Raw genomic sequence first — 22,503 nt, forward strand, 5'->3', positions numbered from 1 at the left:
CAACTTAGAATTAAGTATAATACGATACAATTGGAGTATTGATGTACTACATTGCTAAAATATGAAGCAAAAATATATCCATTTCCTAATAAAATAAGTAAATCGCTGGCATTGTATCTTAAGTTTAAAAAAGAACAGACAAGAGTCCCATTACTTAACCAAAAATTTATAAAGCAATCAAGGATCATAAAAAAGCAAAAAGCCCCAGTCCATGATGGCTTTTCAGTAGATTTGTATGCTTATTTCAATAATTTATTAGTACCCAAACTGAATGAACTATTTGATCATTTTGTCACCCATAGCAAATCAGAATGTACATTTTCACAATCCATGCTAGTTGTATTTCCAAAACCTAATAAGGATCCCAAACTTCCCCAAAGCTATAGGCCAATCTCCCTAATAAACACACATTGTAGAACCTTTGCAAACATTTTAGCCAAACAACTTCTACTGTGTATACCCAACTTAATCAAAGGTGATCAGGAGGAATATGTTAAAGGTAGATTGTCTTCATCCAACATAAGATATTTTAGATATTGTGGATACATCCAAGGATAGTTTTGCAGCTGTAGCTCTTGATGCGGAAAAAGCTTTTGACCGGATTGATTTGCATTATTTGTTTGAGGCTCTAAAATGGGATGGTCTTGGCAACTTATTCTTACCCATGATTAATGTGTTATACTCTAATCCCCAAACTGCTATTTTATTAATGGACACATTTCAGCATATTTTCCCTTGTACAGAGGCACTAGGCAAGGTTGTCCCTTGTCCCCTCTGTTATTTAGCCATAGAGCTTTTACTGGAAACAATTAGAGTGGATACTAATGTGCAGGGTATTGAGTATAGTGGTATACACATAGCAGCATATGCTAATGATCTCCTTCTGTCCCTTAAAAACCCAGATATTATTTTACAACATTTTCTGGCCATAATTACAAGGTTTTCCTATGTTTCTTGCTACACATTAAATACTGATGCATCCAAAGTATTACCTCTTAATATTATCTGCACCAAACCTCACATTCAAGCCTCTGGTTTGAAATTGTGTCCAAATGGGACTAAATGGGATCAAATACCTGGGTATACATATGTGCTCTTCTACTAAAAATATTATTAAACACAGGCATCGTGCTATCCTGGACCTAGTATGAAAGCAACCTCGTCTGTCTCCTCCCCTCTCTCTTTACTTGTCCCCCGGCACCCCCTACAGCACTATCTGAAATGTCGTCAGGCCTATTACAATAGTCACTTGTTTTGTTCCTTCCCTCCCTTTCGGCACCCCTCTCCCTCACCTTTTGTTTTCTCCGGCTCTACCAGAAATGTCCTCAGACCTAGTACTGTAGTTGCCTGTCTGTTTCCATTTCCTCCCCACTCTCCCCCTCCCTCCTTATCTATGTCTTAGCTCTTGCACTATCTGAAATGTTGTCAGGCCGAGTATGATAGTTAATTTCACATCCTTACTGTTCATGGCCTTTAAGAAAGTCATTGTATTTTCCTTTGTTCCCTCCCTTGCCTTGAAGCACTTTGAAACACATTGTCTATAGGCGCTATATAAATAAACTATCATCACATCCAGAATCAAAGAACCAACTGATTCAAGGTACCCTCCATTTTTATCATTGGCGGGTTGCCTTGAAGCCATTTAAATTATACCTTAAAATGATTTTGTACATTCTGTATATGCTAACGGTTTTCTTTCTGTATACTTATCATAACTCGATTGGTACATTTTTGGCCACGTTTATATGGGACAAAAAGAAACCTAGAACCTTGCTAGGTAAGTTTAAATGACCTACTCCAAATGAGGGTGGGGTGCCTGTATTTCAATAAATATCACATAGCATTTGTGTTGAGACAATATCAAATGTGGATTGTCCCCTGAGCTGATTGTAATTCATCTATATAGCTGCACCTGGAAAATGTTATGATATATCCTCTATCACTTATTGACTGTTTCACTTTCAAAAGGAAAAATAGATGTATTACGTGCATGAGTGTCATAATCTCTGCCCGATATATCAGATTGTATTTATTTCCACACACTGTGAGTTCATCTAAGTTTGTTTCACAATTTCTTTGGTTCAGTGGTTTAATATGTATGAATGGTAGATCTTTTGGAGAAAATGGCTACTTAAAGGTATTAAATATGTTAACAAGTTACTAGATCAGGGAGTACCGCTATCATTTACTGCTATCATTTAATGAGTTTTGAGCAAAATGATCTACCTCCATGTTCTTTTGGCACCAATAAGAAGTTATCATTAATGCATTAATGGATCATCTGCAATCCTTATTGTCTAGCACATCTTCTCCTCAAAATGATAGACTACAACATATGCATAATCTTCAGTTTTCTGCCTCAAAGCTTTATAAGACCCTATCTGCTGTACAATCCATTGATCCTGAATGGGGGTCACAGATAGCATGGCAACAAGACTGTACTCTTATCAACAAAGAGAAACGCTGGCCTTCGGTTTGGAAATAAATCTCCAGTGTGACCTCATCAGCAAGTTGACTCAAACCTTATCCGTTTTCACCATAGAGTTTCTATTACCCCTGCTAAATTTTATACATGTAAGATTGCACCGTATGATAGTTGTTAGGCTTGGCGGGACTCTGAAGGATCATTCATACATATGTTTGTTGAATGTACATTTGTTTGAAAAGATTGGGAAAATATTTGGGACACTTTTCAGGTACAACATGATTTTAATTTTAAATTCCTCTCACTTGGTAGCACGCTTCTGCAGAGTAAATTAATTGCCTGTCATTTGTTTGATCTTTTTATCTTAATTGCTATCCAATCCGTTTCAGCGAACTGGAAACATTTTAAACGCATCCGTTATAGAATTGGTGGAATTCTGTTTGTAACATTCACAGATTAGAAAGATGTATTGCTTCCTCCTCATGTTTAGTTCACAAGCATGCTTTGCATTGGAACAAGGTTCTTGGTTTTCTATCCACCCTTGCCCTAAATTCATAATAATCTTTTCATACTATATATTATATGCTTTTATGTCCATATTATATTATCCTGTCTCTTCTCTTTCCCTCCCTTTGTGTGTCTCCGGTCCGTATCTCTGTCTGTGCATTGTTTGCCTTGTCCTGCTTTATGTTTAACATGTGATATTTATATTCAATGGCACACATATGCTTGGTCACAAGGGTGAATCGTGCTGATGCTCAGTTCAATTTAGATTCATTGTTACATGAACCTTTGACTGTTATATCGCCATGCATTATTCTTATTAAATAAAGCGCCCTCAACCCCCCGCCTCTACAAAACAAATCTAAGCAGTGCAATTGCTTGCAGTGATTATTTTCACTTTTCTAGATTAAAACATGTTACACGTCATGTGATCCAAACATTATGCAAGTCAATATTCAATGCAAGGTTACATTTGTTAACTGCGAGATTGCAAATGATCACTAATTTAGAAAATGTGTCCCTTTGTTAAGACATTTTTGTGAACACCATTAGCACTGCTTGGTCTCTAAATCGTATTGTGTTTTGTCCCCAATGTGTTGTTTGCATTAATCTTATATTTCTTTTCCGGTGAGTGACTTGCAAAGCTGTTTTGTGAATCACTGACCTTTTGATTAGCTTTGTGTCTTCTGCAGTGGAGGGCAAGCGCGGCAGCATGGCTGCATATGCTGATGGTGTTCATGTTCTCTTTTAGGATGTTCAGTATGGGGACATTGACTACATGGACCAGCAGATGGACTTTACCATTGACCAAGTGAACTATGCAGGACTGCCTGATTATGTGAAAGAGTTGAAGAAGGATGGGATGCATTATATCATTATTCTGGTAATGTCCCCGCCATTAGTATTAACATTTGAAATGTTTTTCTGAATTACCATAATGTCAAAAACTGTCAGTTCAGCAAAGTATCATACATGTCCATGCTACATGTATTAAACTGTATATATCAGGCCATTGATGGCTGCATTGAGGACGACAAGCACTGAGAAACCTACCTTAGTTATGCTCTTTTCTCAGTCAGTCATGAGGAATTGCATTAGAACACACACCAATATGCAATACCGATGGTTAATTATTTTTATTTATTTATTTATTCATTTTATTTGTTATACGCCCAAACCTGGAGGTATCACAGCATAGGTTACAGAAGACTTACTTGTCTGGTTACAGGGTGTTACATGTAACGTTAGAAGTTGGTTACAGTACAGGTATTTGCAATTACAATACAGAAAGGTATAAATAACAGGTCTAACAATTAATAATGATAGCGAAGGCAGGTAAATAGACAAGACATAGTGGAGGAGCAGCAGGTTAGAATTTATTGAAGAGCCACATTTTAATGAGATTCTTAAAGCGTTGGTGGGAAGGCTCGGTTCTAATGTGGGAGGGGAGGGAGTTCCACATTTTGGGTGCTCCTACTGGGAAGCTGTTTCCCTCTGCTCTAGAGCTCTTGTACCCTGGGATGGATAATTGAGTTCTGGAGTTGGATCTGAGGGATCTGGTGGCTTTTCTTGGGGAAATGGAGTTATTGAGTTATGTGGGAGCCATCTTGGTGAAACATTTGTGGGTTATGCAAAGCGTTTAGAAGAGGATTCTGGCTTGGATGGGTAGCCAGTGACCTTCCCTCCTGATATGAGAAATGTGGTTGTTTCTTTTTAGGCCGAAGGATGTCCGTAGGGCTTGGTTTTGCAACAGTTGTAGTTTGGCCAAGTTCGTGCTTGTGGTGCCTAACAGGAGAATGTTGCAGTAGTCTAATTTTGACAATATATGGGCTCGAGCTAGGGTGAGACAATTTTGTGGGTTCAGAAATTGGCGGCTGAGTGCAATGAGTTTAGATGTGTAGGCATTAGAGGATGAAAGGGTACTGATATGCTTGGTCATTGTGAGGTTGGATTCTAGGTGAACACCCCGTATTTGGACCTGCTTGAGAACTGGGATGGGTGTTCCGCCAATGGTGATGGATAAAAAGTCGGGTTGGAGAGTTTTTATTTTTTCTGTTTTTTCATTGTTAAGACACAAATTGTGGCCATCGAGCTTTGCATTATGGCATAGATTTCGTTAATGGTGATTGAGTCTTGCTCATGGTTGCTCGTAATAGGAAAACTGGATGAGTCTGATATGAAGTGCTGTATAAATCACTAATATTAATCACACAGTACTTAAGTGATAATTTGTTATATGAAACATGATTTGAGTACAATGAAAGTAATGTTCTCTTTAAAGTTACACAACTGTTGAATCTTCTACCACTGTGTGCATATGCCATATGTGTGATGTCTTCTTCTGACAGCTACAGTGCCAGGAATGACCTGAAGATGAACTTTGAATGTAATAGTCTAGCTGGAGAGTAGAAAGTTATGTTTACCAGAGAAGAATTGGTCTGAGCAATAGCAGCAGGGTGGGCCATTTTCAGCGGGTTGCTCTAGGCTCTTTCCACACTCCGTATGGCAATTTCAAGCCAAAGTCCAACTCCCATACCCTTTTGATCTTATCACTTTCAAAACAGTGCATGTTGATTAATGCCTGTAAAGTTTTGAGACCACGTTTTTGGAATATAGTTCTCTGCTGAATCATTGCATTATTAATGGGGTGGGTGGTATAACACCCTTCAGTGTGTTTCATAGTTTTTCTACTGCTGATTGGAGTCTAACATTGACAAAGTGACAGTTGCTAGCTTGTATTTATTTTAAAGTTCTTTGAAAAACATCCAACCTTCCCAATCAAGTGGTTGGCGCCAACCAAGATGATTTTCTAACGGGTAATTTCTGTGCAATTGATGCTGTCTTGCTTTGAATGCTTACGTTCCACCATAGTGATTCCGATGATTTGAGGTGCATTTGTGTGGGCCTTTGGCATTTTGATAATGGAAGGCACCAATTGTCTTCTTACTAAGATATCATTTGGGAATTCAACTTTTTAAGACTCTGAAGTAAGGGTAATGGAGCCTGCAGGTTGCAAGAATTCTATATTTCAAGCAATTAGCTACCAAAATGTAGCTTGAGACATTTGGAATGCAAGCAGGGAAGGCAAGCCACTAGTTCATGAGACATTCATGGCAATATGTGCATGCAGTGCACCGCTGCAATTAAGCACAGAGAGCAAACATATTTTAAAATGACATTTATTAAACTGCTCAACATGTTGCAAGCTGGGTATTGGCATCCATTTCCAAAAGTAAAGACTCTGCGTTTATTCTACTTCTCAATAACTGAAATGTCTATTGAATCAGTGTGAGCAAGAGTCAAGTATTAAAGAAGATAATGGTGTGATCATGTGTTACATAGAATGTAACACCCCAGCTGTGCATTATATTGGCATTGCAAGTAACTTGAGCGTTATGTGAACCTGTAAAGGAACTGTTGGGCGACATTCACTATCCTTATAGCGAAAGAGATGAATCAGCAGGTGATAGACCACAGGTATCCTATGGCCCAAGATAAGGAGCGCAGGTGGTGTGTCGCATGCTAAAGATGCAAAGTGCCTCAATTAGTGAATGCTGATAGGACACTTGCTCTAGACCAGGCTGCAGATTGACATTGTAATGTATGGAAAAGCAACATTACACTACTCCTGAGGTCCAACAGAGTTTAACAAATAATTCACAAACCATCTGATTTGTCCCCATTCCATTAACAACAGTTTTACATTTCTTTAATATTTAGAGCACTGAAGAAGTGTTTTGAATCCTGGATTGTTGATTGAATGGTCTTGCCCATACACACAATCTAATACAAAAGCTGTACACTGAGACATAATTTTAGGCTTCCCTATCTTACGCCCTTCTGCCGAGAAGATTCCATGTTGTAAACAGGTTTTAAAATCTTTAGCCGTGGTTCAAGTCCCGACCTTATGGTCCACGAATTTTGAACCTTGTAAAATGGAAAACAAACACCTCATTTCGAAATAATGCGTCAGTGCAAGAGGGCTTAAGGAGTCTGATGTTGGCTTAAATTTAAAGATAGCTGACTCTACCTGCTTATTTCAACCGAAGGCAACCAGCCGTACCTAGGCTGTTTTGTGTATATGTGTGGGCGTTCGGTTATAATGAGTCTACGCCTCAATGTACTCCCTTCAAACGTATGGGTTCTTACATGGAAGAATCAGGACCCTATAGTTGTTGCCCTTTCTGTCCAGATAAGGAGGAATCAAGATTACATGTAATATTTTTATGCCGTAAAGATTTTTATCTCCATGCTTTTTACCTGGTTCCAATATTGAAATGTTTTAAAGATAGGAAATGCAATGCTGCTTTTTAACTTTTATTAACGTGTAATGAACCCTGAGTTTCGTCCACTGTGAAAACCTTTCTACTAAGGGCTTCAATATATGTACTCGTGAGGTAAAATCATGATCATGATGGACTTGTGATTGAATCCAGTGATTTTCCCTGTTTTTCATATTTTATGGAATGATGATATTTAGTTTTTACATGCATTGCAAGTGCGTTTGTACAATTCAAGTAAAGTTTATACATATATACATAGTGCACACAATATTTTGGGTCCCAGGAGTATTGTGGTGTCTCTTTTACATTCTCTAATTTTAGAACTAAGGAGTCAGTCATGTATTCGGCTCGACCCTGAGAGTATTGTTTTCATGTTCATTTTGATGATCTAATTCCTGATCAATAATTATTAGGAGGGGGTAATTGTTATACCTTGCCTATCTCGATCTTTTTGTTGTTGTAATTGTATATATGTATCTATGTTGTTTGTCTTGTCTGTGCCCTCAAGCCTTCGGGTTAGTAGGTGCGCAATATAAATTTAATAAACATAAACATATTCTTGACATCATCCAGACTTTTGGAGGAGCTGAGGAAAGACAATACATGGGCAGTTTGACATGCAGACTGTGAACTGCATGTAATTAGAAGCGAATTATAAGCAGAATTATTCTCCAATAACACTATTGTGAAGATTTATTCCTCAGTAAAATCCTTTATGAATGAAGTGATTTATCCTTAGACATCCAAGCACTTGCAGCATTGCGAAGGCTCTGTGCAATGTCCCCATACCCATTGCTCTTCAGCTGTGACGAGGAAGCCAGGAATCTTAAATGTGTGCACTGAATGGGGGAACACTGCTTAGCAGTCACAGATTAGAGCTTTGTGGTAGGTAAATTGACTTTCACCCTGGTTCCTTTTAAAGATCTAGGACAAAGCAGGGTCCCTTCAACCTGAAACCCATCTTGAGGACTGGAAACTCCAGATTGATAGGTAGTTCAGATTAAGAAATTAAGAAAGAAATGGCGGAACAGGAATTGTCCTGCTGTATGCTAGGATAAATATCCTTCGGCTGGTTGAAGATGATGGGTCAGGCGTCTAAATGTTGCTTGATCAGGTGCTTTCAATACAGCGACAATTTGGTTCTTATGGACAGATTCCAATCAATGGCAAGTATGGATCAGAAATCCAGAGTCTGGATGAAATACCTTCCGCAGGATAGAGTGTCTACGGTTAGACAGCACTCATGCAAATCCCTTTCCTTGATTTCAGATTGTGATGTGCTTCAGGCATCTTGTTTTCTAGGCCCTGTTTAGCATCGATAATTACTCCACGATTTCTTATCCCAGGAAGGACTGTTGTTCCATAGCAATTTACAGGAACACCATAAGAAAATCTGATTCAAAACCTGACTCTTTCCCAGTGAGTCATGGTTGCCAGATAACGCCTCTTGCTCTCCTCGGATCATGTAAGGAATAAGACGATAAGCTTGTAACTTATATTTCCTGTCTCTAATGCAAGCATTTCTTCAACAACAAAAAAACAGCAAGATCTTTGGCTATCTTCCTTGGCCAATAACGGCTGATGGCAACTTTTAGTTCATCTAATTGACATCATATGCTAGTAGGGAAAATGCACCTATTTCTATTGGAGGCTAGTTGGGTCACCGTTGCACTAAATATGATTCTCATAATAGTAATATACTCTTTCTGGGAATGAATAAGGGCATCAATCAGCAACCCCAGGTCCTCCAAAACACTGCTGCTAGGATTGCCACCAGTACTCTTGGCAGGTTAGCATTCCCGTGGTGTTGAAGGGGCTTCGTTGGCTACTCTTGAAAGGTAGAATTGGGTTGGGCCTGTGATGCATGGCTAGTAGTAGTGTCCTGTTATGAACTTGAAAAATCTTTGTGATGTGCATTTCAAAGCAAGGCCTCCACTTTGTGGAATTCTGTTCCGGTGGAGATCCATAAGACTGAATGCTGCATGACTTTAAGGAAACAATTGAAAACCTTTTAGTCCTTCTGATTGTAGCTTGCCAAAAGGTCAAGCTTTAGCACTGTGCTTCTCGTACTGGATCGTCTTTGCACAATATAAATCCAAATAAAGTGAAATCAACTGGACGTATTGTAGGGGCTAAATATACACAACTTGTGTTCAAGACAACTGCATAGGTAGAGTATCCTACAGCTTCTGTTCATTCGGCACCTGCTTGAGGCCTGCCATGTGGGGGCCAAATAACATTGTAGAAATACCATTAACAACAAGGAGAATCAGCAACGATGGCAGGTGCTGCCCAGTCACTACCCTGAATCCAGAATATGGACAAAGGTTGCCAACGTCCTTCGGGAACAAACGGTTGACCAAGATGGAGGAAGTCCCAATGCAATAAGAAGCCTTTTATGGCGCAGTATTCGGGTGCTGTTGTGTAGTAAGAAGAGAAGCAGTGTAAAAGCACATGCTATGCAGGCACATACACACTTGCTGAAAAGATAGTTAATCTGTTTTGGTCAACTTAATATTTCTCAGTGCTTATGGAGATTTTTAGCAACTGCATTGAGTTTTGCACAACTGATGGACTTGACTGTACCTAGCCAACCAATATAAAAACGCCCAAAACCTACCACAATTCCTAAAGAATAAAGTCTGAGAACTTCTAAATATGTTGTCTAGTCCAAAAATGTCCAAACCTAATGTTTGCAGAAATTTGGACAGTAGCCCTGCTTTCTACGAAATGCTCATTCGTACAATAGAGCCTTCGCCATAATGCTCTCAAGCTATGCATCATGGAGCAGCCTACTCGTATTACAAAATGAGAATACGAAATGTGAATGTGGTGCGCAGGTGGAAAAAAGTAAATGTGCTAGGCAGTGTAGATCAAAGGAGATCTTGCAGGAAACATTCTACAAATCGGCCCCAACTTACACAGGTGCCCTGTTTCCTGCAAATGCCTCCTGCTACCACAGAGCCTTTGCATAAATGCAGTCGGCTATCCATCAGAGAGCCTCCTTTTGGCACTAGGGTGCTGTGCAAGAGTCATGGCAGAGAGCCAAAGCTCTCTAATCACACCTTTAACAGGGGTGGTAACTGCTACAGCTGGCGTGTTTGTAATCCTGCATAGCTACTACAGAAACACCGTGAGTGTGGTGTTATTGCCCTTGAAAGGAGGGTAAGAGCCATTAAACAAGTGACATTTTTCTGAAAATGTAAATCAAACTATGACTGCAAAGAAATCGGTCTAGAAGGCGTTGCTTGGATGCATCTGTAACTTTATATTCTTAGTGAGTGTGAGGATTTCACGGGCCATGTAGAAGTGGAAGTTAGTGCAAAGGCTGATTTGTGGTACACCAATGAAATTCACTCTGAGGAGAATCTCAGGCTCTGAGGTATACCTACTTCCCATTTTAGTAGCTTTGCAAAAGTCAAAGGTTACCCATCCACAGCTGATTGGACATGTCATAACCGGTGAACCTAAGTAGTTAGTGACTGACCCCATGATCCCCCAAGTACCACACGAAACAAAGGCTGTGGGATTTTATTGCACATTATGTAATAATACACCAAACATCATAATCATTGTAATAATACATAACGTATACTTTTGGGCACAAGGTCCAGAGGTTACACCTCTGGCCCGTGCCACCTTCTTCGTCCCATGACGATATGGGCCCCTTAAGTTGCCCTGCATCTCTTTTCCTTCTTTTTTTCTCCCTTTTTCTTGGATGAGAGGGTCCTTGGGAAAAGAAAAAGTAAACTGCGTATGCAGGATACTTGTTTGGTGTTCCGTGTGGAGTACCAAACTGAATGTGCTCTCTGGCTGCTCCTGTACCTCCTTATATTGGCTAGGGACTAGCCCTGAGCTCTGTCTGCCTGTGTTGGGCCTTTATCCAGCCCCCGGCAGGCTAGCCCCGACAACGTTTCACACCTTGGGCTGCCTCCTTTGTTCCCACTTGGGTGTTTCCTGCCTCCCCTGTCCTTGGGTGCTTTGCACCTCCTTGTTGTTCTCTGGACAGTGATGTTTCCCACCTATCCCCTCATCCTGCCTGGCTCCAGGAGTCTGAAGGGGTGTCAGGGAGAGGGGTTATGCTTCTTATCCAAACACTGGCTGGTGACCTGCCAGCCAGTGTCCTGACCCTCTCCCTTCCTGTCCTCCTTGCCCCACAGGTTACTGACCGCCGCTTTTTGAGTCAAGGAACCACGCGATTTTACGCTTCAACATAGTGGGAAGTGATCTAACCTGGATAATGATGAGGGGAGATGCTTTCTAACGTATTAAGGGGCATAAAAGATAACAAGCCCTGATTTGAAAAAGGCCTAAAGAAAGGCCGAAACATGTGTCATCAGGAAGGGCAACTCTTTATATGCAATAAATCAATCACTTTGCAACCTGGGGCGCAGTCTCTTTTCTGGGTCATTCTTACCGTACTATGCTGATTCTATTGGATGTGTGTAATGTTATTTTTTTGCTTTGATAGTTTCTGATCTGTTAAACTGAAGCTATCGATGGTAGATTCTTTCTTCTTCTGATTTTTATTTAGTCTTCATTTTTCTTAGATAGCAAGTTTAGGAAGAAACATTTTGACTTAATTCGTTTGTGAGAGTTTGAGGGGCTGTTTTGGTGCTATGCTGTTGAGGGTGTTTATCCAGTTATGCATGTTGTTAAGGGGGTCTACTGGTGTTCTTGACTGGCTTTCAGTGGGCATGTGCCAAGTTGCGATTCCTTCACAAACGTTGAGTAGCTCACAGCTTTGAAATGTGGTTATAACTTTTTTCACAAGTGCCATTCAAATGTCACACATCGGATTTTGCTGATAATTAAGTATGCATATGTGATAATGTGATAAAGTGTACTTTTTTAACCTTTGCCAACCTGCTGCAACTGAAAATATAATTCTGCTAACTTATACCTGTTGAACCAAAGAAATGGGCGTAGAGAAATGTTCCTGTTAAATAATGTTTTCTGAAATTATTTCTTGCAGACCCTTCCAGGTCAGAAAAGTATGATAGAAATGAGCATGCCATGCACTGAAGGCAGTAGGCTACACAGTATACCATTCCCGCTTCTTGCTTTTCTCTCAAGAATAATGAATTGGAATATTTTGCTACATCCTCATGATTGGAAGAATCTGGATGCCTTGTTTCATTCTATACCACAGCTGCTTACTAATTACATCAATTGAAACTAATAAGTCAATTTTGTATTAACTTAATTTACATTTCTTGGGGAGGGTGGAAGTGTGCAAATGGGACGTAAATAGAATTATACAGGTTCGGTTTGCCTCTAAATATACGGTGATACTAATAAACTTCACAAATGTGGCTATGTTTTTCTACACAACTGTAGTTTTCTGAAATTCACTGAAATTACTTCTATATTTGGTATACATCTGAATGTCTAAGCTTTGAGGCTTTGTACAAAATAAGAATACTTGATTTAAAACCAGCCACAACTGTAGTACCACCCCAAAATCTGTGACAAGAAGCATGTTTTTTTTATCTGAGTGATCTATTTCTGGTGGGCCCCTAACTTTCAGTGCTTGGGCTGTCACGCACAATATTCCCCATAAATACAGGCAGCTTGTCTACAGTAAAACAAAGGAACCTGGTTGCTTTTATCTTACGAATGTTGACATTCACAGTACACTCAAACACCAATGCACATACAATCAAATATGCATAACTATTTTAGACAAAATAAAACAATGAAATCCTCTCCAATATGAGCATACAGCCTGTCATCAGATGTTGGATTAAATCAGACATTCTTTGAATAAACGTTAAAACCATACAACCATACACGTGACCTAGCTTTCCCTGAAAGCATAAGGAAATGTTGGCATCAGAAAAATTATTGCCTTAAAGTTGGACTGATTCAACTCTAAAAGTTTTGCTAATATTTGCTTCTAGCTTGAACATACATATAAGCATGTTTGCTAGGTTTAACTTGGTTACATTTATTCGAAATGCTTGAGTTTAGCGTTTTTAAGCTTTTATTTCAGAGAGCAAAATATCCTGATGTATTCACACAAGCATGCGATTTAAAAATAGAAGAGAAGTCAACAACTTCATTCTAATTGGGATAAAGAGTCCACTTACGGCAGCATCCATTTCCATGCAATGTTATTACGAAAAAGATGTTGGTTATTTAAATAGAAATTGTTTTCATGGGAATTAAGGGAAGAAACTAACCTCCTTCCTGTTCCACTCTAACAGAGTAGAACACTATCGAGAATGTTTTCTTTTATGTAAACTATGGTTTTCACAGGTGAAGAAGATTATCAATCCATGAAAGTCTTTGTGTCACCGAACAAACAATATATATTGCCCACGTGATAAATCCATTATTTCTTAACACTTGGGTACTGTCAATAAATAATACGATTGGTGCAATTATAGAGCCTAGAGCAATCTAGCTTAAGTATGTTTTCACAAAGTTTTATTTGTTAGCCTGGTCTCCATTTAGTGTCCTTGCTTGTACACAGGGTACCCCTAAATACATTCAATTGATATCTGGTGTTCAACACATTCTAATGACATGTATCTAAATGGGCTGGTGTTATTATGCTCAATTTTGCATTGTCTTTTAAAGGACCAAGACAGGTAGGAATATCAACAGCTCTGGGTAACTTCTCCAGGTGAGCTCTTTCTTTCAGGTTTCCTAGTGCTTCCAAATCCCTCTAAGGCAATTTGGCTATGTCTTGGTCATTTGGCTGCTTCTACAAAAGCCCTTGTTAAGGAGAATTTTCAACAGCTATATCCAGATGGGAACCCAATCAGTTCTTCTCATATTGGCAGCTTTTGCAAGAAGTCTTCCAACTTTCTATGTGTTTAACATTAAATACAAAACATACTCCACCAATCTAGCATCATTTGAAACAGTAATTTCTAATTGAACAGGGGCCTAAAATGGATTCCCATTACACATTGAAACTCTCAACAATTCTACCCTTTACTTTGATTGGCCCAGTGTATTTTGCCATGCCATAACGGGATGCCTAAATATTCAGAACCGCAATACAATTCTGAATTCAAAGACACTCTTCAGTTTGTTTTAGCTGCAAGCATATTAGGTATTGAAATATGTACATTTGTTACTAATTCACAAATATTAACATAAACTGTTTGAAGCCATGTGATAGGCACCACTCTGCTGAATTATTTTTTTTTCTGATTTTGAATCGAGCAAATGGTGCGTAAGTGGGAGCTGAAAATGTGTTTTCATTATTTGGCGTGTTTTTAATGCACTATGTATTTAAATGGATGTGCATCGAATGTCATTGAAGTTCTGTATTAACAGAAAATACATATTGACAAGTATTCTGGGAACTAAGGCCATGGAACAGATACATAATGGATGATGGCTTTTTGCTCTGCGTATGTCAAGAGTGAGGTTTAATGTGGACATCTATTCTTTTGAAGGCGCCACTTTCAGAATAACCAGATCACTGAACTCTGACCTAATCCCATAGTAAAATCTACCAGTACATGAAAACTAAGACATTGAAAATGTAATGGCCTTATTTTATTGTATTTTCTAAAATAAGCTTCCTGTTAATCTGAATATCCACAGCTGAGCCTGTTTTTCTGTAGCTGGGTTAGTAACCGATCATTGGAAACTGGTTTAAAGAACCCTGATCCCTCAACTTTCTGCCTTGAGAGCTGAGCTCTTGATACACAGAGACCAGGTTTATAAGATTGCAGCTGCAACGACCATTTTAAAATGATATGCAGCACACCAATTTCCTTAATGTAATTCTCACTGGTAATAACACATTATGCCTTATCAGCAGGTTTAATTAAATGTACATAACTCATACAGCATGTCACCTTGTCATCGTCTCACCGAATATTAAAATACAATGTATATCAATGCATGTGTTATTCAAGTAGCAGGGCTGCAAACACCCATTATTAATATTTATTATTTGTAAAGTGCTACACGCCCATGGGCCTCGGAGCAATAAGAGGGAAGACAGTAAGACAGGAGGAGAATCATCAAGCACATAAAGAGGTCATCAACCAGGATTAGGCCACAAAAAAACAAAAACATCATGCCAGGAATGAATAAGTAGGCCATAAGAGCTTTTTTAAGACATTAGGTGGGGGGGGGAATAGAGTGGAGGGATAGAGCAGACTATTCCAGAGAGTTCGGTCAGCAAACAAACTATTTGCATCAGGTTTATGAGGCAAATGAAACACTTCTTCCTGTTGCATTAAATATTAGAGGCATGCAGATTCATGAATGGACACTTACTACCGCCAGATCCACCATACATGTTCAGAGTTCACAAATATAAAAAGACACTCAATCTGTGTGCACTCTGTTTGCAACAGGTCCGTGCGTGGCAGTAGTGTACATCAATCATCAATGGCACCTACCAGACAATTACAGCATCAAGTGCGAGCTCTTTCACCCGTCTGCCTTGCGAAGCACAATCTTCCATCGTTTGCCTATGCCCAACAGCTAATGACACCTACTGCGTGTCCACTGGGCATATCCACGGTGTGATCTTTCTTTGTACAGGGTCAAGAGCAGCATCTCATCACCTGCACGCTTCACTGAAAAGTTGTGTCTCGTGGGAAGGAAGGGCCCAATCTAGGCGCATCATCATTGCTGGGGCATAGAAAGTGATATCATGAACAAGTGTCGGACCAACATATTACATAGCATTCCCCTAGGAACCGACGCACACTCAGTAGTATGTTGGAACTGCCAATCCCCCTGCGGGAATGACCCCCCGCCCCCAGAACTTGGGGGCGGGGGGTCATTCTTGCATCAGTGCCATCAGCAGCACCCAAACCCAAAGTAGTGGTAGGGAAACAATGCCTATGCACATGCCCAAACAGAAATATCGTTGTGTCCATTAAACACAGCTGGCCAATGCTCAGTTGGCTATAATGCTGGCAGTAGAACCTCTGCCATACACCTTGAAAATAAAGGTTTTCAGAGAGTTGAAGGCAAGTGATGATGCCGGTTGGAAAATTCCGAGCCGAACCCACTTTTCATGCAAATTTGTACCTTTGTTCTATAATACAGCCGTTCTTGCAGTAAGAAAGGCCTTGGATAGTTCACAAGGTGGGAACGTCCACTTGACTATGCAGAAGTGGACATGTGCGAAACTCTGATTAGATGATTGTAGCAACATATTGGGCTACCTTCCCCTCTAGTGGTGAGCAAGGAAAGTCATCCGAGCAGCTGCATGTTGTCCACCAATAAACTGCTTTATGTGCAAGGTTTTGAGGGTACGAGCCACAGAGGAGAAGACATGTGAGATAATGTGGAGCAGGTTGTGGCAGAGTGGCTAACTCTGTGGCAACTTGCATTGGAATTTGGGTAGCAGACAATGGCTCCAATATCAGTATTGCACCACGGCTTGGGAACATAATTCATGTGCTATGTTTACACATGATCTCCATCTTGTGGTTGAACATTTTTTCAGCAATTGCTCCCTTGTCCGTGATATGCTTGCTTTGGCACACAAGATCTGCTATCATTTAAGCCAGTCATGCAGTGGCAGAAATGCCTGGAGTTCATTGCAAGTGCAGTGCAAACTCCCACTCCACCAGTTAAAAATGTCTGTTGAATCCCGCTGGAATTCAACATTGCATATGCATGATGCCTGTGGGAGCAAGGCAATTCTGTGACTGATTTCAGCTACAGTCAGTCGAGCATTGGATGGGGCCTTCTTCACTCCGACTGAGTGGTAACTCTTACACAATATCTGCTGGTTGATGTATCCCTTTGAGGAAGCCACACAGGGTGTGAGACAAAGCTCTATGTCACTTAGTGAAGTACTTCCATTGATCTCCTTGCTCAAAATTAGCCTTTCCAGCAGAGATATAAAAACATAACGCTGTTAAATCAGACATTCGTTGGCCTCATTTTAAGGTTAAAGCATCGGCATTCCAGACTGTAGGCAGTAGGATAACACACAGGGAAGACATAGTTGGAATGTGCAAGACTGCACACGAGAGGTGTTTGTAAGATCATTTGCTTACACATCAGCAGCTTGAAGGACATGCAACAACAGCTCAGCAACCCCAAATGCCAGTAATATGTCTGTCTTCATCTAGTAACACCCTCTCCACTGCAACTGTCAGGTGCAGGGATATCCCTTGTAGAGTGTGAAACTCGCACACATACACCCGCGTCAGATTCTTCATTCCTCATTGTGATTGGGCCTAGGAGAGCATCGGATCACAGAAGTGGGCCTACAGCTAAACAGATGGTGGATGCGTATTTGAGCGACACATGCCATTTTGGCAAAGACGATGTGCACCACAGCATAGTTTCTCCAAGCAGTCTGGTTGACCAGCAGCACTTGTCTGCATATTCATTGACATCCTAGGTTGTCCCCAGCTAGTGTACAGTCAAAGGCATTTTAAGTGCTGATGGTGCTTCTGTTGCTGACCACAGGAGAAAACCCTCTGTTACTCATGTATAACGGATGTTCATCAAAATAAATGAGCATCATATCCCAGTTGACTATGGCAAGATACTGTTGCTTTCACAAGTACAGCGACAGTATCCTCAGTCAGCAGCAGATCATAGTTGTCAGAAGATGACCTGCTGTGTCCTTGTGGACAGGGCATCTGGAGCAATGGAGGTTTTTGGCGGCTACTGTGATTTCCATTGATACAACTACCTTAGGCTCTAGAGCAGGGGTCTTCAGTATTTACATTAGCAAGAGCTACTTGGAGTTAATGGACAATAGTAGGAGCTATTGGCGAGAGTTACTGGGGTGGTGTTGTCCATGAGTATGAGAATGTGTGCCAAGATTTTTGGGATCAGTTTATTTGCTCTTTATATAAAAGGGAATAACATATGCATTTACCATTATATTAATAACTTCACAAACATATTTATTTCATTATTCTTTATTAGCAGCTGTCTCCTAAAAATTGTCAAGCATATCAGAATGTCGGAAACCAATCGAGACAGTCACTATCAAGACAGACAATGCATAATTTCCGCTACAGCACAGCACTCACATTCTGTCAGAATTCATGTCTGAAAAAAGCAGATTCGCAGAGATAGGCAATCACATTGTCTGATAGTGCCTTGCTAAAGTGTTTTCACCTAACTGCCCACCTGATAAGGCAGGCACACATTCAGGACAGTTTTTACAATATTTTACAACAGACAGCAAATCACAGCACACTTCACAATTGGAGCATCTGCAAAAGTACATTTGTTTTTCATCAAATAATTAGCAACTTTGAAGGGTGCCTCTGTAACAGCATTTGTATTGCAGCGTTTAGTTTACCTACATTTTAGGATCGCAGTCAGCTTCCTTTAGGAAAATTGTTTTCAGAATGTGTGTGTATCAAGGAAAAATACCTCTCAGCGTTATTCTTTTTATCTAAATGTAACTTGGGCACCATAGATTGAAAGATGCACATTTGCCTTTCACGCAGGAAGAAAAATAATAGGGTTCCCGCTCTGAATGGAAATTGTACATCTTTTGCCTTTTGTTGGATGGTGCATTTGCATCCAGGATTTCAACATGGGTAGTTTTTTTTTTTTTGGGGGGGGCTGCGTGTGTAAAAAGAATCAGAGTATTTCAATCAATATGTCACACGGTTTTAAAAAGAGTTCAGCATATAGCACATCCTGTGTGTTGGAAGTCTCCTAAAACTTACATGCAGCCCAATAGAAAGTGGACTTGGTGTGACTTGGTGTGAAATATGAATTTGTTGTACAGGCGTTCGGCTAAATGTGCTGCATATGACACATCTATAGATTGTTACATTGTAAACTGTAAACATTCAGAAATCATTAACATTAAATACCCCGAAAACACATCCTGCATTGTTGGAGCAACCCAGGTGTCTCCATGGTGGGTACAGGGCAGGACGGGAAATCACATCTGCTATAATTTGCAATACTCTGTCTGGGAGGGAGCTAAACCAGCCCAGAGGTAGGTCCCCAAGTCCAATGGCTGCCACTGAAGTCTTTACAAAACATGGCCTATGGTGTGAAATGATGATGCAGTGCCTCTCCCAATATGACAAGTGTGATGGAGAGGGTGTCTTTTGCATGTAGGACCTCACATAAGGACCCTTCCTGTCTGGGCCTGTCAGGGCCAGGAAGACGTGGAGATGCCTACTCCATGCCCCACCCTGACTATGAACCCTCTCCAGGACCATTCTCTGATGCTCCTTCACATGTCTGGTAAGCCCTTGTGCTCGGCTGCTGTTGTGAAACTGTACTGCTCTGCAAGTATTACCTTGCCTCCACCCACCTACTTTATCCTGCCACTTTGGCTACCTACCAGCCCAGACCCCCTCCTCACTCTGCCTCCTAGGTACGTTTGCACACCATTATGGGAACTGCACCTTCTCCGGGTCACAGATGCACAATCAATAATGGAGCGGCTTACCATTGCATACCCACTCCCAAATGTACTACCATCCGGCCACATTCACACCAATGCCCACACCATACTACCACTATCACGCCATCCTGCCAACTTGCCCTGCCAGCTAGGGGGTAAAGACATGCATTATTTCTTGTTCCCCCCTCCACTCGAGGAAGCCTATCCACTCTGAGCCACTCGCATTGGCCCAATCGCTGATCCTGATGCCTACACACGCACCCTGCAGACCTGTGACTCCTGGGGTGCTAAGCATGCCTGTCGCCCTGTTCCTGACCCAATCCAGGCAGCCTGAATGGCTTGTAAGGGCCCCAGTGCCAACTACCACACAAACGTATCTGCACTGCCCTCAGTTAGCGCCCGCCGCTGCCCCTATCATCTCCAAACTGCTGCCAAGTCTTATCTCCACCGCCGTCTGGTTTCGTTGGGTGATTTTGATGGAACCTTCTTTCAAACGTGGTGCATGGACATACTTGCAAGGTTCCCATGTTCTGTCCTACGGGCCATACCCTTTCCAGTCCACTAGATAGTATAGTTTAGATCTGACATACTTTGAGTCCAAAATGTCCTTGACCTCAAATTCCGGTTCTCCATTGATCACCACTGGTTTTGGCGGTGTTGTAACACGGGTTCCAGGTTGAACAGGTTTCAGAAGAGATACGTGGAACACAGGAGGAATTTGCATGTTGGATGGTAATGCTAGTTTAACAGCTACTGGATTTATTACAGATGTGATGATAAAAGGACCTATGTATCGTGGGCGAACCGTCTGGGTTCCGCACATGTTTAGACGCCAACCAGACCTCGTCTCCAACCTGGTAATTGGAGGCCTTTCCACGACGGTGGTCGGCGAATTTCTTTTGACGATTCTTAGCTTGGAGTAAATGCTTGACTGCCTTTTTAAAGGTTTGAGAAGTAGTCGTGTGTAAGGTTTTAATTGCTGGAATTTCCAGGATAGTAGGCACATCTAGTTTGGAAGTACATGGATGTCTGCCGTATACGGTATAAAAAGGAGTGTGCCCTGCACTGGTGTGTAAAGAATTATTGTAGGCATATTCAGCTATCCATAACAAGTCCTTTCAACTCTCTTCCACTTGATGTAGCATACAGCGTAAGTACTGCTCGAGCATTTGGTTCGTTCTCTCCATTTGGCCATCCGTTTGGGGTGGTGACTAGTGGATAATCGGATGTCGATTTGGGCCAATGAACAACACTTCCTCCAGAAGTTGGACATAAATTGAGTACCTCGATTTGAGATCAGTACCGAAGGAAACCCATGGAGCCGTACGATACGTTCAAGAAATTCCTTCGCCAGACAAGATGTATGTGGGACACCCTTAAAACGAACAAAGTGTGCAATTTTTGAAAATAAGGCCACAACCACTAGAATGGTGTTAAATCCTTGACTGGGTGGTAAATCAGTGATGAAATCGAGAGATAAGGTATGCCAGGGCACTGGTGGAATTTCTAATGGTTGAAGGAGCCCAGTTGGTTTTTGCTTTGATGATTTATTTTGTGCACACACGCCACAGGATTGAATGAATTGAATAATGTCCTTATGCCACGTGGGCCACCAGTAGCTTCGTTTCACCTTGGCTAGAGTTATTGCAATTCCAGGGTGACCCTCAATTAAACAGTCATGATAACCAGAAATTACTTGTTCTTGCAATTTTTTGTTCGGCAGGAATAAACATTTCCTGAAATAGGGTAGTTGGTTTATAATTGTGTGGTGTTCTCCTTGTGTACTCCACTCTTGTAATTGCTCAGGACTCATCAAGCGTTGGATCTCCTCATGTAATTCACTCTGAGTCATGGTTGCTGTAATGCCCAGGAGTTTGTCACTTGGAATAATGGCTATTGGATCGGGGGTTATGTACACCTGCTCATCAATGCCCATACGGGAAAGGGCATCGGCCTTTCTGTTTCTGACTCCCGGTCGAAACGTGATCACGTAATCATATTCTGCGAAGAAAAGGGCCCAGCGTAGTTGCTGTGAACATTGAGCCTTCGCTGTCTTTCGGTATTGTAGGTTTCGGTGGTCAGTTATTACGTATTACAGTGATTGTATGCCTGGCACCTAGGAGATAATGTCGCTAGGCCTTAAAAGTTGACTTGATGGCTAGGAGTTCTTTGTCCGTGATGGCGTAGTTGAGTTCGGGTGGTGTGAATTTACGCGACTAGTAGGCTACACGGTGTAATTGACCAGTAGTAACTGGGTCCTTTTGTGAGAGAACAGCTCCCATTGCCATACTTGAGGCGTCCGTTTCCACCACGTAAGGGAGGTCTGGGCGAGGATGTTGTAGAATCGGGGCGGAAGTCAACCTCACTTTGAGTTCCTGGAAGGCCTTCTCTTCTTCTTCTGTTCATTGGAAATTCTTACTGCTTTTTCTTAACAAAGATGTGATTGGATGAACTATTTGTGAAAACCCTTTGATGAATCGGCAGGTAGAAGTTTGCGAAACCCAACATGCTCTGGATTCCTTTGAATTAATTTGGTGACGACCAATTCAGAATGGCATCTACCTTGTGCACATCCATTCGAATTCCTTTTGGGGTGAGGACGAAACCGAGGAACTCCACTTCGGTGAAATGAAATGAGCATTTTTCGAGTTTGGCATAAAGCTGGTGTTGGCAGAGTTTTGCAAGAACAGAGCGAACATGCTTGAGGTGGTCCTGTTTTGAAGCTGAATATACCAGGATATCGTCGATATAAACTAGGTCACAGAGGTCGATTAATTCCCTTAGGACATTGTTCATGAAGTACGGGAATGCAGCGGGAGCATTGAAAAGGCCGAAGGGCATTACCTGATATTCGTATAAGCCATATTTGGTACGAAAGGGGTTTTTCCATCGTCACCCTTTTTCACTCGATCAAGATGGTACGCTCCTCTAAGGTCTAATTTGGTGTAGACCTGGGC

At 41.1% G+C, this 22,503-nt stretch overlaps 1 protein-coding gene across 1 annotated transcript in view; it reads left to right on the forward strand.

The window, feature by feature from the left end:
• Window positions 1-22,503, forward strand: part of LOC138513998 (lysosomal alpha-glucosidase-like) — a 1,078,298-nt gene that overhangs the window by 450,434 nt on the left and 605,361 nt on the right. Inside the window, exon 9 of the mRNA XM_069629222.1 lies at window positions 3,681-3,812. Within this exon, the coding sequence (XP_069485323.1) occupies window positions 3,681-3,812 (132 nt within the window). The remainder of the gene's footprint in view (window positions 1-3,680; window positions 3,813-22,503) is intronic.

Source organism: Ambystoma mexicanum, chromosome 12 (assembly GCF_040938575.1).
Source record: "Ambystoma mexicanum isolate Mex_15411 chromosome 12, UKY_AmexF1_1, whole genome shotgun sequence".
NCBI classification, from domain to species: domain Eukaryota; kingdom Metazoa; phylum Chordata; class Amphibia; order Caudata; family Ambystomatidae; genus Ambystoma; species Ambystoma mexicanum.